The 14945-nt window shown below is 34.8% G+C and overlaps 2 protein-coding genes across 5 annotated transcripts in view; one reads left to right on the top strand and one right to left on the bottom strand.

The window, feature by feature from the left end:
- Positions 1 to 110: 110 nt before the first annotated feature.
- Positions 111 to 14260, bottom strand: Rbm11 (RNA binding motif protein 11). Of its 2 annotated transcripts, XM_048803515.1 has the most exons (6): positions 14067 to 14206; positions 13466 to 13661; positions 12058 to 12220; positions 10682 to 10754; positions 6855 to 6951; positions 111 to 6193 (listed from the first exon to the last, which is right to left on the bottom strand). In XM_048803515.1, exons 2-6 carry the CDS (start codon positions 13658 to 13660, stop codon positions 5906 to 5908), a joined length of 816 nt encoding a protein of 271 aa, XP_048659472.1. In that variant the 5' UTR covers position 13661; positions 14067 to 14206; the 3' UTR covers positions 111 to 5905. The 2 variants fall into 2 exon arrangements, with proteins under 2 accessions (XP_048659472.1, XP_015333906.1); XM_015478420.2 differs by lacking the exon at positions 13466 to 13661 and having other exon boundaries at positions 14067 to 14260.
- Positions 14261 to 14262: 2 nt separating this feature from the next.
- Positions 14263 to 14945, top strand: part of Lipi (lipase I) — a 59354-nt gene continuing 58671 nt past the window's right edge. For all 3 annotated transcript variants that reach the window (XM_048803512.1, XM_048803513.1, XM_048803514.1), the window contains exons 1-2: positions 14263 to 14367; positions 14683 to 14816. The gene's annotated coding sequence lies outside the window, so the exon portion shown is untranslated. The remainder of the gene's footprint in view (positions 14368 to 14682; positions 14817 to 14945) is intronic.

Below are 14945 nucleotides of genomic sequence, written 5' to 3'. Positions count from 1 at the left end.
TTTTTTTTTTTTTTTTTTGGGGAATGTATCATCAACAGGTGTGAAAAGTGTGGCTTCTACCCACTGACAAATCCTGCCATCTTTTTTAATGAGGAGATAGAGTACATATCAAAGTTTCTGTTTATTTATTTTAAATAAATGTTATAGTGTACATTTAAGGTATACAACAGAGGGCTATGGGACACATAGAAATGGTACAATAATTACTATAGTGAAGCAAATTACTGTGTTCATCATCTCATAGTTACGTGTGTGTGTGTGTGTGTGTGTGTGTGTACAGCAAACTCTACTCATTTAGCAGAAATCCCTAATGCAATTCAATTTTCCCAACTATGGTTTCTCATGTCGTACACTAGTCTCTAGACTTGTGCATCCTAAATCTTTGTAATTTCTATCCCTTGACTTATATCCATCGTTCCATTTCCTCTGAATCCTAACCCAGGTAACTGTTCTCTAACCTCTGTATGTTTGACTTCTATTTTGGATCCCACAATCAGAGAGATTATGAAATATTTTTCTTTTTTGTCTGGCTCGTTTCATTTAGCATAATGTTTTCCAGGTCCATTCATGTTGTGACAAATGACAGAATCTCCTTTTTACGGTTCAGAAATATTCCATATTAAACATAGGCACACCACAGTTTCTGTATCATTTGTCCACTGATAAACACTTAGATTGTGTTCATATCTTTGATATTGTGAATAACGCTGAAATGTACATGGGAATACAGATATCGCATCAAGGTGCTAATTGCATTTCCTGTGGGTGTATACCTAAAAGTACAATTGCTGGTACACATGGTAGTTCAATTTTTAATTTCTTTAGGAATCTCCTACTTTTTTCGACAATGGCTGCATTAATCTACATTATCACCCACAGTGTGAAAGGGTTTTTTTTCTCCACATAGCTAATATTTGTTCTTTCCTGATGTTTTGGTACTAGCTATCCTACTGGCTGTGAGGTTATATCTCACAGTACTTTTGACTTGCATTTTTCTCATGAATAATGTTAAGTACCTTTTCATTAACATCTGACTATGTTAGTGTCTTTTTAGATAAATCTATATATTTAAACCCTTTCCCATAAATTGAGTTTTTTTTCTGTTATTGAATTGTATGATTTCCTTCTAAAATTTAGACATTAGCCCCTTGTTAGATATATGGTTGTAAAGAAATTTTTCCCAAATGGTAGATTACCATTTTATTTTATTGACCCTTTCCTTTGCTATGCAGAAGCTTTTAGCAGTACTGAGCATTGAATGCAGTGGTGCTCTCCCACTGAGCTATATCTCCAGTACTTTAAAATTTATTTTTAAATCTAGATACTGAGAGCTGAACCCAGGGGCACTTTATTCCAGTCCTTTATTTTTTATTTTAGGGCAGTGACCCACCAAATTGCCTAGGCTGGGCTTGAATTTGTGATCCTGCTACCTTGGCCTCCCAAGTCACTGAGATTACAGATGTGCTCCACCATCCCAGCATGGTCTACATTTTATTGAGGTAAAATGACTGGAAGGAAATTTCTTCCTTTGAATTGAAAACATAAATGGCATTGAACTGTTCTTAAGTAAAAAATACCAAAGAAATACTACAATCATTCTCTATAATTTGACTGTAAAGTAGGTTTCTTTCAGTTCTCTAATAACATCACAGGGAAAGAGAATGACATTTAGATGGATATTTGCTCAATCACAGGAAAGTATTCCTGGGCTTAAGGCTCTACCAAGGGAACATGGAATAGAGCTTACCCATTCTTATCTTTCCTGGTGACCAGAACTATAGATGAGTACATTTAAGATCTGGAGTATCCCCATCGGGTCATATTTCCTCTGTGGAGGCTAAGCTGAAGGTTTCCTCTATCTTCTATTTCTCAATTCGATTTTGCTATTGTAGCCTGATGGAGGTGCAGGGAATATGGAAATATATAGATGCTAATACAGCTGATGACAAATGTCATAAGTCACCAGACCTCATCCTTGTGGGTCACAGTTTCTACCCTGACCTTGTTCATGTTCAACCTTGATCTCTTTATTTGTTGTGGCAATGAAGTATATAAAAGGTTATTACTCAAATGGTCAAGGAAATGTAGACTCAGATACTTGGTGCCACTTTCTTCACCAGATATCCTGCCTTAAATGCCAAAGTGTGAGGCCCTTTGTACACAAACATCACAGAATAGATGTACCAGGTAAGTCATCCTAGAAAACTCACTTTTGAACTGAAACATCAAGTTTCATTCAATAATGTGGATAGTTTTTCCAAACTGAGGACTTATGATCTAGAAAGAGCAATTATAAGAATCTACAAAGCAATGATCTAGATATTTAATATCTCTATGTGGTTCTGGAAGCTTCCAGTTGTACTCTGAAATCATCCCATCTCAGATACACTGACTACCCAACAAGGAGGAGGTGGTGCAGTCTGCAGTGAACACTTCTGATTGTTTTTAAATCAGAAAGGACAAGTAGTATCTGATTTACACCATTTCAAAGATGGTAATATTCTATATCACATTAAGGAGACATAGCCATTTAATTGCATTGACCCATTCCCAGAACTAGAAGACTGCTTCAATGGGGGTGGGGAAATGTGTTTAGATTTGTTCCTTCTTGCTTATTCATTTTTCTAATCTATATTATTATTTTCCTTTTCAGATATCATACAATATAAATATGAACTTGACTTTTCTTTCCATAGCAATTGGTTCAGTTCTTTGTGAAACTTCTTGTGAAGTTTCAAGTAGGGGAAATGAAGTGACCACCAACTCACCAGAATGGCATAAAAATGACTTTAAATTGAAAACATATGAAAAAACAACAGTCATTGAAAGAAACCTTTCCAAGCTTATCTTCACGGTTAACTAGAGCCTTCTGACTGCACAGCTGCCAAAAATCTCCCTCTTTGAAGGAATTTCCTATTTGGAAGAAGACCGACTCTTAGCACTGGAAGGTGAGAGTTCACTTGCCATAAATCCTTCCCTGGTGAGCTCCCAGCCAGGAAGAAGACTGCCCATCAGCGTCTGGGTGAAAAATGGAAGGCTCCCAATGGAACCTGCCATATGTTACCACTGAAACCCCAAACTCATTGTCTTTAGTTTTTGTATATAAACCTTTACCCTGGCTGCCCTTGGAGCCACTTTTTTTAGAGTGTTCTCATACGCTCTAAACTTTTCTGTTAATCTGTCTGTTAGGGACTGTGATCTAACTTTAATTGTACGTAATTTTTCTGATTTTGCCACTTCCTCATGCACTAGATACTGATTTATAAAAATTAGAAAATATGAGAATATGCATAATGTCTAATTTTGTTCTCATATTTAATATTCTTGCAGCATAGTAGAATGGGTTCAGGCTTACTTAAAAGTGAACAGATTTTGAGAGTGAGAGATTAAAAATTGGAAAATAAAATCCCCAAAGTTAAATAATTTTAATAATTCTTAACTCAAATATACAGCATTGGGGAAAACTGATAACTCAAAATTTTATAGGATGGTGACAGATATTTCCAGGGATATTTTATATTTTTTTATATATGTATTTTTTTAAATTGTTTAGATCTTTTATTTTATTTATTTATTTATGTGCAGTGCTGAGGTGCAAACCCAGGGCCTCACACATGCCAGGGAAGTGCTCTACTGCTGAGCCACAACCCCAGCCCCTATTTTATATTGTTTAATAATGAAATACACCATGGTAAAGGTGACTTTTCTAGTCTTCCATGTGTTTCAAGTTGGTTGACTTGTTCAAGTTAATACTGAGATACTGTATTAGCTTTCATTGCTGTGAAGAAAAGGTGCCTAACATGAATAACTTAGAGGAGGAAAGATTCATTTTGACTTATAGTTTCAGAGCTTTCAGTCCATGGTCAGCTGGCTCCATTGCTCTGGGCCTGAGATGAGGCAGATCATCATGAGAAAGGTCATGGTGCAGGACAACTGGTCAACTCATGTCAGCAGAAGGAGGGGAAAGAGAGAAAAAGAGAGGAAAGAGAGAAAGGGAAAGAGATAGGGAGAGGGGCAGAGAGAGACAGATAGATAGGTAGATAAAGAGAGATAAAGGGTAGGATGGGGAGGGAGACAGAGAGACAGAGAGAGAGAGAAACAGGGACAAGATAAAGTCCCCAAGAGTAAATCCCCAAGGATGCACTCATTTTTACTAGGTCCCACTTCCTACACTGTCCACTACCTCCCAATAGTCTATTCAAATCGTTAGTCTCTCACTTAACCCACTGATGACGGCAGAGCCCTCAAGATATACTCACATCCCAAGGATTCCCACTTTGGATACTGCTGCATTTGGGACAACATCTTCAAACACATGAGTCTTTGGGGGACCCAACATATCTAAATCACAACGTGCACTTTCCTGTCTGTGATGGAAGAATTTAACAAAAATATTTTGCAGTTCTAACATTTTAATTAATGCAATAGTATTTCAAGATATATTTCTTACACAAAGCTATTCTGAATTGCTAAGAAACATTGTTTTATATACTTCCAATAATACCAATCACAACAAAATAATTTAGGTTTAAGGTAAATTACAGAATTAAAGAAAAGATTGAGGTGAAGGTGAAGTTAAGCTTTTTAAAGATATGCTATTTCCTAATTATGTAGAAGCCATTTTTCCCTTTGGCTTGATTCTAAATTGAAAAAAAAATGTGAATGTAAAAAGAAAAGAGTATGAGTTTCAAAAGCCAAAAACAAGAAAACATAGTTAAAACTACATAAAGCACTAGTCAGTTTTTCATATTGATCAGATTAAAGTAGATTAATGTTTGTTCTAAATTCTACTATACTCAGTTAAATTCAGTTACTCCTTTTGTTAAAAACAGATCTTTATTCTTTTAAACAGTAAGTATCTATAAAGTGCTATTCAACATGCAAAAGAAACATCTAAGCATGGCCCTTCCTACTAAATTTGGTGTTCTACTCACAAAGGAGTTGCATGATTATTTCAATTAGCTTTAATAAATATAATTCTTATCATTCTAATTTATGGTGGGCTATAAAATTAACAAAAATGTTTTAAAAAAACCCAATTTATTTAATGCGTATCCTATCTTCTAAAATAAATGAACCCAAAATAGAAAAATTTTTTGGACAATTAAGTATTAGATATCAAACATTAATGAAATATCATTCTATTTACTTATTCATTATCAAGATTTAAATACATTAAACATATCCTCTCAAACCTGGATGGCAAAAGAGGTAGATAATGTAATACTTACATAGCCAACTTAATGTTCATTATAAACAAGTAAGAAGTAAAGAGGCAGGAATCCCCATTGAACTCATATAACAAGTTAATGACTCAAAAGCCAATCCAGTGATAATAATCTTTCCTTTGGTATCACTGTCATATGTCTTCATTTGATAAAATAAACCTGAAGTACAGTAAGGCTCAGAAACAACTTGAGTGAATGTAAAAAATAAAATGTTATTAACAAAAGAAACAAAGCCTGTTTATAACATATTCACTAGGAACCACATGCAACTCTTAAATATTTGCATTGCTTTCTTTTGGCAAATCTAATATTCCTAATCACAGCCTAATTGTACTTGAATATTATAGGAACAATCTAGAGAAATCACAGTACCTTATCCACAAGTGTTCAGTAGCTGACTTTTAGTTAATAGTTTAATGAAATTTCATCATCAGTACTAAAATATAATGATACAAAGTATATTTCTTATTGGCAATGGGTCAAATATATTATGACATACAAAAGTAGTACATTATATTATTTTTAAAAGCTTTTGTCATTTGAGGCAAAAATTGAATAGCAAATCAGATACGTCATGTTTTCATATATTTCAAAAAAGACAAGACATTCAAGAAATTGGTCAGTTTTCTTTAAACAGAATTGAGATCAATGAAGATACGTATTATCTGAAGGTAATACTAATATCTTTTCTTTTTCTTACATTTTCGGAATTTTTGGCTGAATTCATTTCCTCTATTGTTTTCTGTGCTACTGTCACTGTCACTGGTTTGCTTTTGCCTCTTTCGGGTATTCATCTGATAAAGGTCAGAGTCACTTGGTTGTTGGATAGTCCATTCATAGGAGCTAGGTCCAGCATCTAGATCTGGAACATGACTCAGTGAGGAAGACCCAGACGTGCTATTGGGAAGTTGGGCTGTCATCTCATAGTAAGGAAGCTGCAGCACTGGATTATGTGCATGCCGCTGCTGTGGGGGAAAAAAAAGACAACTTATATACCAAAACAAATCCAAAATGCTAAGTTAAATGCATATTAAAAAGTCTAATGCATGTTAAAAGTAACATGAATTATGCAAATAGTCATGAGTAAATCAAATTGTATTTTGGTATAAGAAAGGCAGTGACTTCATAGTAGGAGTGTGGGAGCTTCCTTAAATCCTTAACATAAACATTTAAAGGTTTATTAGTTTACTACAATATAGATTATCAAAGAAATATAATGCAAACCACATATGTAGTTTTAACTCTTCTAGGAGCCACAATATAAGAATAAAATGAAACAGATGAAAATTTTTACAAATATATTAATCTCAATATATGATAGAGAGATGATAACTAAAATTTCTAACTACTCAAAGCAGATTAGAAATAAACTGTGATACCTTGAACTTGTCTTTCAACTCACTTCCATCTCTACCAGAGAGGGGGGGGGAGAGAGAGAGAGAGAGAGAGAGAGAAAGAAGAATAGAATAGAATAGAATATCTTGGGAAAAATACTTTCATAGTTTCAGGTAATGAGTGGTTGTTCATTAATATTAACTATTTGAGCACCAAATACTAAGAATGTTTTTCATGTTCTTCATAAATTTGTGTCATATATATGCTAAACTAAATGGGTATCAAACTTACCATTTTCTGAAAGAAAAAATATTCTTGAGGTAAAGCAGTATTATTAATGGGAAAAAACTGCATGGGAAAGGAAGATCTGCCCAAGATTTCTTCATTCCTTTTGAGAAATAAAAGGGAAAGCAAAAAAATCCTTAAAATTCTTAGGTACAAATATTCTTTTCTCTAAACAACTTAATGAGGGTTGTCCATAATTAGAAACAGAGACAGAAAGAGCTTCTCTGGTAGCAGTTAGAATTAAATATCTTAAACAAACACATGCAAATAATGGTATTATATTGATAATGTAGTGTCAAAACAATACATTAATTAATTATTTCATTACTAAATATTGAAATTTCAACATTCAGAGTCACATTTGGTTTTCTGATATGAAAATGTTAGACCAGCGCTTGTATTTACATAAAGACATACAACATTTAGATAGTAACAGAACAATAGCAAGTCATTAATCATCACTGGGCATACACTTCAATCTTCTACAGATATAAAAACAAAGAGGGAGAAATTATCATCAATTTATTTTTAAAGTATCTTTACTATGTAAATATATAAATTGTACTCCTTCCTAAATGGACTACTAATGTTAACATAAACATGTTGACTGATATCTTCCAGGCATTAAGATAATCAAAACATCTCTAATTAAAAAACTGTGGTGTTCCCCAGATTTCATTTATACATGTGATCGTTGCTCTTATGGAGATGTTATAAATCCTGACTAGGTTCTGCAGCTACTCTTCAATAGTCTACTAGCTCTATAGTATACCCTAATTTTAATGCTAACCACTAATCCTTAGGCTAGGAAACATACTCTAAGGGAGGCTGAAATCAGCACTGGCAGATGGGAAGCAATGACAGAATGTCATTTATAAATACTGAGAGTAGTATCCCAGAAGTCAGTAGAAGTCAGAAGTCCATACTTCATTAAGAAAGAAATTAGAAAAATATAAGTTGTTCCATAGGGGTAAACTGAATAAACATTGAGGCTGCTAAATGGCTGATCAGAAAGTTCTCATCACCTCAAAAAGAGTAGCTCCCATATAACAGTGGGGTTAAAAAATGAACAGGAAGAAAGGATGCGAAAGAAAGATAAAAATATTTATTAGTGAGAGGAAGAAGAAAAATATGGAAGCCCAGTTAGGAGACAAGGTGAAAGGTGAAGGGAAATTACAGAGTGGGGAAGACTCCGCAGCAGAGGTGAGATAAGCTGCATTATGAAAACAAGTGTCAATTGTCTAAAACCAGTATCTTTCCCACGTGAATCTTTGGACACATAGTTGTCTGCATGGAGGAATCACATGTAAAGTAAAAACTGTTATGGATTGATACATTCTCTTCATTTTCAGTTAATGAAACCCCCAGTACCTTAGAATGTGGCCATATTTGAAAACAGGATCATTGCATATGTCATTGGTTAAGACATGTTCATACTGGAATAGGATGGATCCATAACCCTTTATGACTGGTATTCATATAAAAAAGGAATATTTGGAGATGAAAACAGAAGAACAACATGTGAAAATAAAGGCAGAAATGTGGGTAAAGCTTCTGTCTTTCAAGGAATACCAAGCAATGCTATCAAAACAACAGAAGAATAGGGGAGAGGCATGGAATAGATTCTTCTTCACAGCTTAGAAGAAACCAGTGCTTCTAATACTTTGATCCTGGATGTCTAGCCTCCAAAATTGTAAGACAATTAATTTCTGTTGTTTAAGAACTCTGTAGTACGTTGTTACAGTGGCCCTAGCAAATTAAAAATTAGTTCAATAAAGAGAAAGGCATACGAGGCAATAAGAAGTCAAAAAACCCATTTACAAGGAAGACTAATGAAGACTAGATTACATTTGCACATCACAACCAGGACATGATAACTCATTCTCATACTTCCTTTATGAGATACCAAATACTAGAGAAAAGTACTACCAATGAAATGTAGTGTCATGGGATATACATATAACTTTTTTGACATTATAGTCTAGACTCTGTGATGATTTACAAACCATGTATCAAACATAAGATAGTTATACTGCAATCTTCTATTGCCTATCTAGTCTTTTAAACTCCAAATCCTACAAATATTTTGTTCTTTTCCCAAACCCAAAGAAAATGAAGTAGTTTTTTGCTCTTGGTATTAAAGAAGAGGGGAAGCTATTACATCACATATATGGCTCAATCCATAAGTCTATAATGATTTCCCTATCTTAGTAGTAATTTTCCTTTTGTTGAATACTTACAATATATTCAGTATTTTAAGTACCTTGTATTTATTATAAAATTTTATTCTCATAAAAATTTTTTAGGTATTATTTTAATTTTAGAGATAAGGATACAGAAAGGTAAAATAACCTCCTCAGAGTCACAGCATTAATAAAGTGGCACTGGCAGAATTCAAATCCAGGCAATCTGATTTTATTACCTACTTTATTAAGTTCTCTTTATTCTCCCCAATATAGAAATTCTGGGGAGAATAAAAATATGGAGCACACTTATTTGGGGTTTAATACTTCTGCCAAAGATAATTCTGGGTATTTGCAAGTCCCAAAAGGTCACTCTCCCATGCCTTAGGGGGCTGATACAGTTAACAAGGGATAGGATGTTTGGTTATTATTAGTTTATTTGAAAATATTCAGTTCTGCCAAAGACAACAAGAAAACAAACAGGATGGACAAAATTCTTAAAAATGCTTAGTGTAGACTGTAAGTAAGCTAGTAGTTTATTAATAGCAACGGAACTGTGAGGGATAAAATAAGCAAGAAACCTAGGAAGCCAAGATAGAATTCATAATATATATTAATGGATAGTGAATGATTTAGATCTCGTAAGACATAAGAGAGATGGATACCTACTCCTGATCATGCCTAACAGTTATATTTCTCTTCTTTCCTTCATTCTGCCTAAAATAATCTGAGATAAAACCTACAGAAAACAAGCTGATGAACCAGGATGCTCCTCATCAAGAAAGTAATATTAGTTCCAGGAACTTTACATCTGAAGGGATAGCCTTGCTCAAACATACACTCTCGTCCTCATCACCACACTATCAGTAGGGAAGGTTGACAGCAGAGAAACAGTCTATGAATATTAATATAACCAGAACTCAGTTACTTCATCCTTCTGCCCACTTACAATCTATTCTAAGTGTGCTAAACTATCCACCAACCTTGCTCTTACTTTTCACTGTTTTTTACACTGATTTAATAAACACTATGACTTTGGAATCTTAAAATAGTTTGGGAGCCATTAGGTACCATGACCTCTGGATACCTTGCCAGACAGTTTACTAGAAGGTTATCACTGCATCAATATATCAGGCTACAACAAATTCTAGAACACAGAGAAGTTCTAAACATTAGTAAAATAAATAATTGAATGGCTTAACATCAGAAGACTTAATTTCAAGGCTAACACTTTATCATCCTTGTGACCTTGAGAATTGGTTAACTTTTGTGTCTGCATTTACTGAAACATAAAATATGGATAACAATATTTCTATGATCCATCACAGCAAGACTTTGTATGCTTAAATGATTTAACAGCTATGAAAAACATACAGAAAATCATAAAGAATACCTCAAATGTAAATCTATTTCACTTACTACTTTAAATATTAAAACTGACCTTTACATGAAAATATTTTCTCTCACTTTCCATGGGTTCAGAAGAAATGAACTTCTTAATCTAATCCTATGTATAAATAGTAATATTCTGTAATAGTCCAGAATAGGATAAAAATCATCCTCTCACATATGTATTATTTTTCATTAATATAGATAATAAGAACATATTTATTTGCTTTACCTTTATTAAAAAAATATATTTCTAATTACCTGTAGGTATGTGAATTTATCTTAACACAGCTCTCAAAATTTTGGTTAGCTGGTTCTGAAGAGCGAGAACTTCCTTTGAAAGAAATACAATGATTACTTTAGGGTACAACTACTTGGAGTTTAAATATTAAAGCATAATATAAATCAATCTTTAAAGATATAGTAGTGACTTAAAATTCCACAGTTACATAAAATATGTGCATATCTATCTCTCAAGTCATATTTAAAGATTGTATATATTACTGTAAATGAATGAAGTATAATCAATATTTATCCAAAAGCAAGTCATAAATAAGAATAAAATGATATGGAACTATATAAGATATATGATGTTGTTTTGTAATACTTACCTAGAAACTAATAATTACAAATGTCAGCACTCTTTGCCTCCAGGGTAGAAGGCATGAGTTCTTTAAACTGCTCAGACAAAAGCCAAGTCAACTTTTTATAGGATGTGTCAGAATATAATAAGCTCTGGCCTATTCTATCAGCCTGTTGAGTTAACTGGGTAGAATCAAAGAGCATGATGCATCCATGCATTAAAGTAAAAAAGAAAATGTGAAATGCAAAGAGAAGAACTTTTACTATGCAAGAAGATATTGCTTTTTTAATTCTTATTTTTCATTTTTAGTGGATCAAGAGAAATAAATACCAAAGGAGTGATACATCAATAAGCCTGAATGATTTATGGCAGTGATACATCAATAAGTCTGTACCATTTATAAAATGCTTAAACACAGTATTCTAAGAATCACTCAGATGGTCTCAATTGGTCCCTGAAAAGATGTGAGGCCAAGTGTAATAGTTTTCTGGGCAGCTAATCACAGATGCCTGGTTCCTAGCATGAATTCAGGACAAGGATTTGAAGCCATTGAGTCAGGAATCTTTCCTCCCCTTCTAGCAAGGCTCTACAGGTACCTTTGTCCACTTTGCTCTTATAGGGGCTTAAAACAGCTCCTTACTCGGAAGGGCTAATTTATCCACTTATCTTCCAAATAGTAGGTATTTGATACCATACATTAACAGTGACAAGAAGATTGGCAAACAACCTTGCTATATAAAAGCTATTTATGTACCTTCAGTTCATATAAATTTGATCAATTTTAGTCAATAGCAACCATCATAGCTATCTCCTGATTTTAAAATAGTACATTTTAAATTTTACTTAAGAAGAGATGCTACAAATTTGGTAATATAACTGGCAATACAAATTAACTATATAGTATTATAAATTAGATATGTGTTTGAAAATAATTAAGAGACTACAGAGACACTTTTATTGTCTTATACTACAAGGAAAACAAAATGCTTACAACTTCTGAGACTAGCAGCAACCACAAAACACACTTTGAAAATTCATCAGTGAGAGAACCTACCAAATCGATACTGCACATTAATTGGTCTTCCATATAAACGGATTCCATTCAGCAAAGCTATTGCATAAGACACTGATTCTGGGTGCTTAAAGCAGACAAATCCAAAGGATTTCGGCTTTCCTTCTCTGTCTTTGCATATAGTCACTTTGGTTAGTGGCCCAGCCTACGAGAAACTTAAAAATTATTTTCTCATAAATCCAAAGATTTATTTTTACACTCAGAAAAATTAATTAAACTTTAAAGAAAAAAAGGTTAGCAATAGCTTTATGTAGCTCTGCTAATAATGCATTTTCCTTACAAACATCACACTCATACTTCCTCTATATTTTCTTTAGCAAATTCTCCATGGGCAAAAAGTAAAAAGCTTACTTCCTGATCTATTACATGAGGTTTACATTTCATTTAAGTGGAAAAAGGAAATCATAAAAAATGAGAAGATAATATATATTGCCTTGTGGATCCACACAATTGATAAAGATCCAGTCCTTATGGACTAGAAATCATATATTTTTTGTACAGGTAATTGAAACCCCACATTCATCTTTCCCCACCCATTTTTTTGGGGGGGGGGGCTCAACATGAAAAACCCTTGTTGAAGACAATAATTTTACATTCCTTTCTTCCTTTTTGGTGGTAAGATTCAAATTATATTGGTTTAAAAAAAAGATAAGGTTTACAGGTTTTGTTTTAAAGGGCAAACTTACAAAGGTAGCAAATTAAAAGGATAAACATAAAGTCTTAAAAATATTTTTCAAATAATAGAAAGTTTTACAATTAGGAGAAGAAACTGTGGTCCTAAACAGAATATTCTCTACTAACCTATGTGTATCTATTATTAACATAGAGACACTTTAGTTTAGAGATAAAGTGGGTCCTTCAAAACCAAAGAAATTCTTTCACCTCTGGTACTTATACTTAATCCTAGACATTTAGCTCTGCTATTGTCTCCCTTGGAACCTTCCCTTATTCTGACAGGAGGAAGTCACTTTTTATTTCTGTTAATTTTAGTTAGCATTACTACTAATACAGGCAGCAAACACCTAGTAAATGCCAGCTATAGCTTTGCTTTATTTAGGTTAGCTCATTTATTCATCACAATTGCATCATATTATTCTTCACAGTCTCATCATATTGTAGATACTATTACTCCCATTTGACATTTGAGGAAACTAAGAGACTTATGTACTGGCCAAAAGTCACACTGCTGACCTAAGAGCCCCGCTTTTCCCATACTATATATCCCCGTCTTTGGTAGATTACCCTAAATAATAGTAATTAATGTTCATTTTCCCCTTTAACAAAGTGTACGGAATGTTTCTAAAAATTTTACGTCCAGCACCATACTTCGTGTTTTCCCTGTGATTCTGGATCATTAAATGGTTAGATGAGTGGCTGAATGAAGATATACCTTTGGCAAGTGAGACGTCCTATGCACCACAGGTAAGTGTTTACAGAACACAAGATACTGAATCCCAGACTTAATCCAGACCTCAAAAAGTTTCCTAAAGTCCTCTTGGAATGCAGGAAAAGACCTTGACCAGGGAATCAGTTGGTCACAGTCATGGTATATTGGTTGTCCATCATCTCGCATCTCATTTATCATTCTAGAATAAAAATACTCCGCATAAAAGGGCTTAGGAGGATGAGTAATATATATGAAAACATTTTTAAAAGCGACACCTCTCACTTTGCAGAATGCAAGGCATAAGGGTGCTTATTATCTGAAGGAAGACAGTGACAGGGCTGTTTTCTACTGGAGCACATCCAAGGCCCCGGTAAGCCCTTAATGAGGGCTGGGAGTTAGGGAGGGCCCAGCCACTGCCCATCCTCAGAACTCTGCAGTGGGGATGGGGCTAAACCATATCCTTCACCAGCCGCTCTGCTGGGGACAGGTGCATCCAGTCAAAAATAATGAAAAGCACGGCACAAGAGAGGGCGGGAAGGGTGCTGGGCCGCCGGTGGTCCAGGTGTGCCCCGCCCCTCCGCCGCCCCTTCCCCGAGGACCGTACCTGAAGGAATAGCTCGTAAAGAATCTCTTCCCGCACGCGGGGCTCTAAATTGCCCACAAACACGGTCCTGTCGGCCTCCTCCTGAGCTGGGAACATCCCTCCGGTGTCAGCCCCAGGATGGAGGAAGGGCCAGACCCGCCCCCTTGCTCCGCTTCACTGCGCTGCTGGGGCGAGGGAGGAGGGGCGGGAAAGGGAGCGCGCTAGTAGTGGAGCTAAGCTGCGGGCCACGCCCCCCGGGGCCCGCGGGGACCGCCCACCACGCTGCCGCCACGCCCAGAATCAGGCCTTGGAAGAGTGTTAGGTAAGGAAGATTGTTGTTAAGGGGCTTTGCCCTTTTGCTTGTAGAGGGTGCTCTCTATTTTCTCCTGCTTTTTATAGTCTTTATTTAAAATGTCGGTTGAGTAAATCCAAAGTCAAAGACTACAGAGATGATTTAAGGTTTTAGTAACTTCACTTCAGCAGCTGCTAGGCTAATAAGGGAAGAATCAAAGAGTCAAAGGATGAGTCATTAAGATTTTTAAAAATTAAATTGTTATAGAAAATGATATTGAAAGAATGAATGCATGTATGGATCTTGTTACAATAGAATACTGAAATTAAAATTTTATTTACCCAGGAAGTGCTCCTAAGAGAAGTCTTTGAAAATGGCAACCAAAGTTTTTGGTGGGCTCCGAAAGCAGTTGAACTTGAGAAAACAGTCATATCAAGGAATCCTTGGAAAATGTCTACGTAGGATCCTGAAACCATCCTGTAAATATCGTAAAAGTAATGAGGACACCATTCCTTTTAGTTTGGGAATTCATTTTGAATTGAGGAGGCAAGTTTTTGCTTGTCTGATGGACCAGAAAAATCATCTTTTCAAAAAAAAAAAAAAAAAAA

Source organism: Marmota marmota, unplaced genomic scaffold, assembly GCF_001458135.2.
Source record: "Marmota marmota marmota unplaced genomic scaffold, marMar, whole genome shotgun sequence".
Classification (NCBI taxonomy): domain Eukaryota; kingdom Metazoa; phylum Chordata; class Mammalia; order Rodentia; family Sciuridae; genus Marmota; species Marmota marmota.
This window is presented reverse-complemented; position numbering and strand designations above follow the sequence as displayed.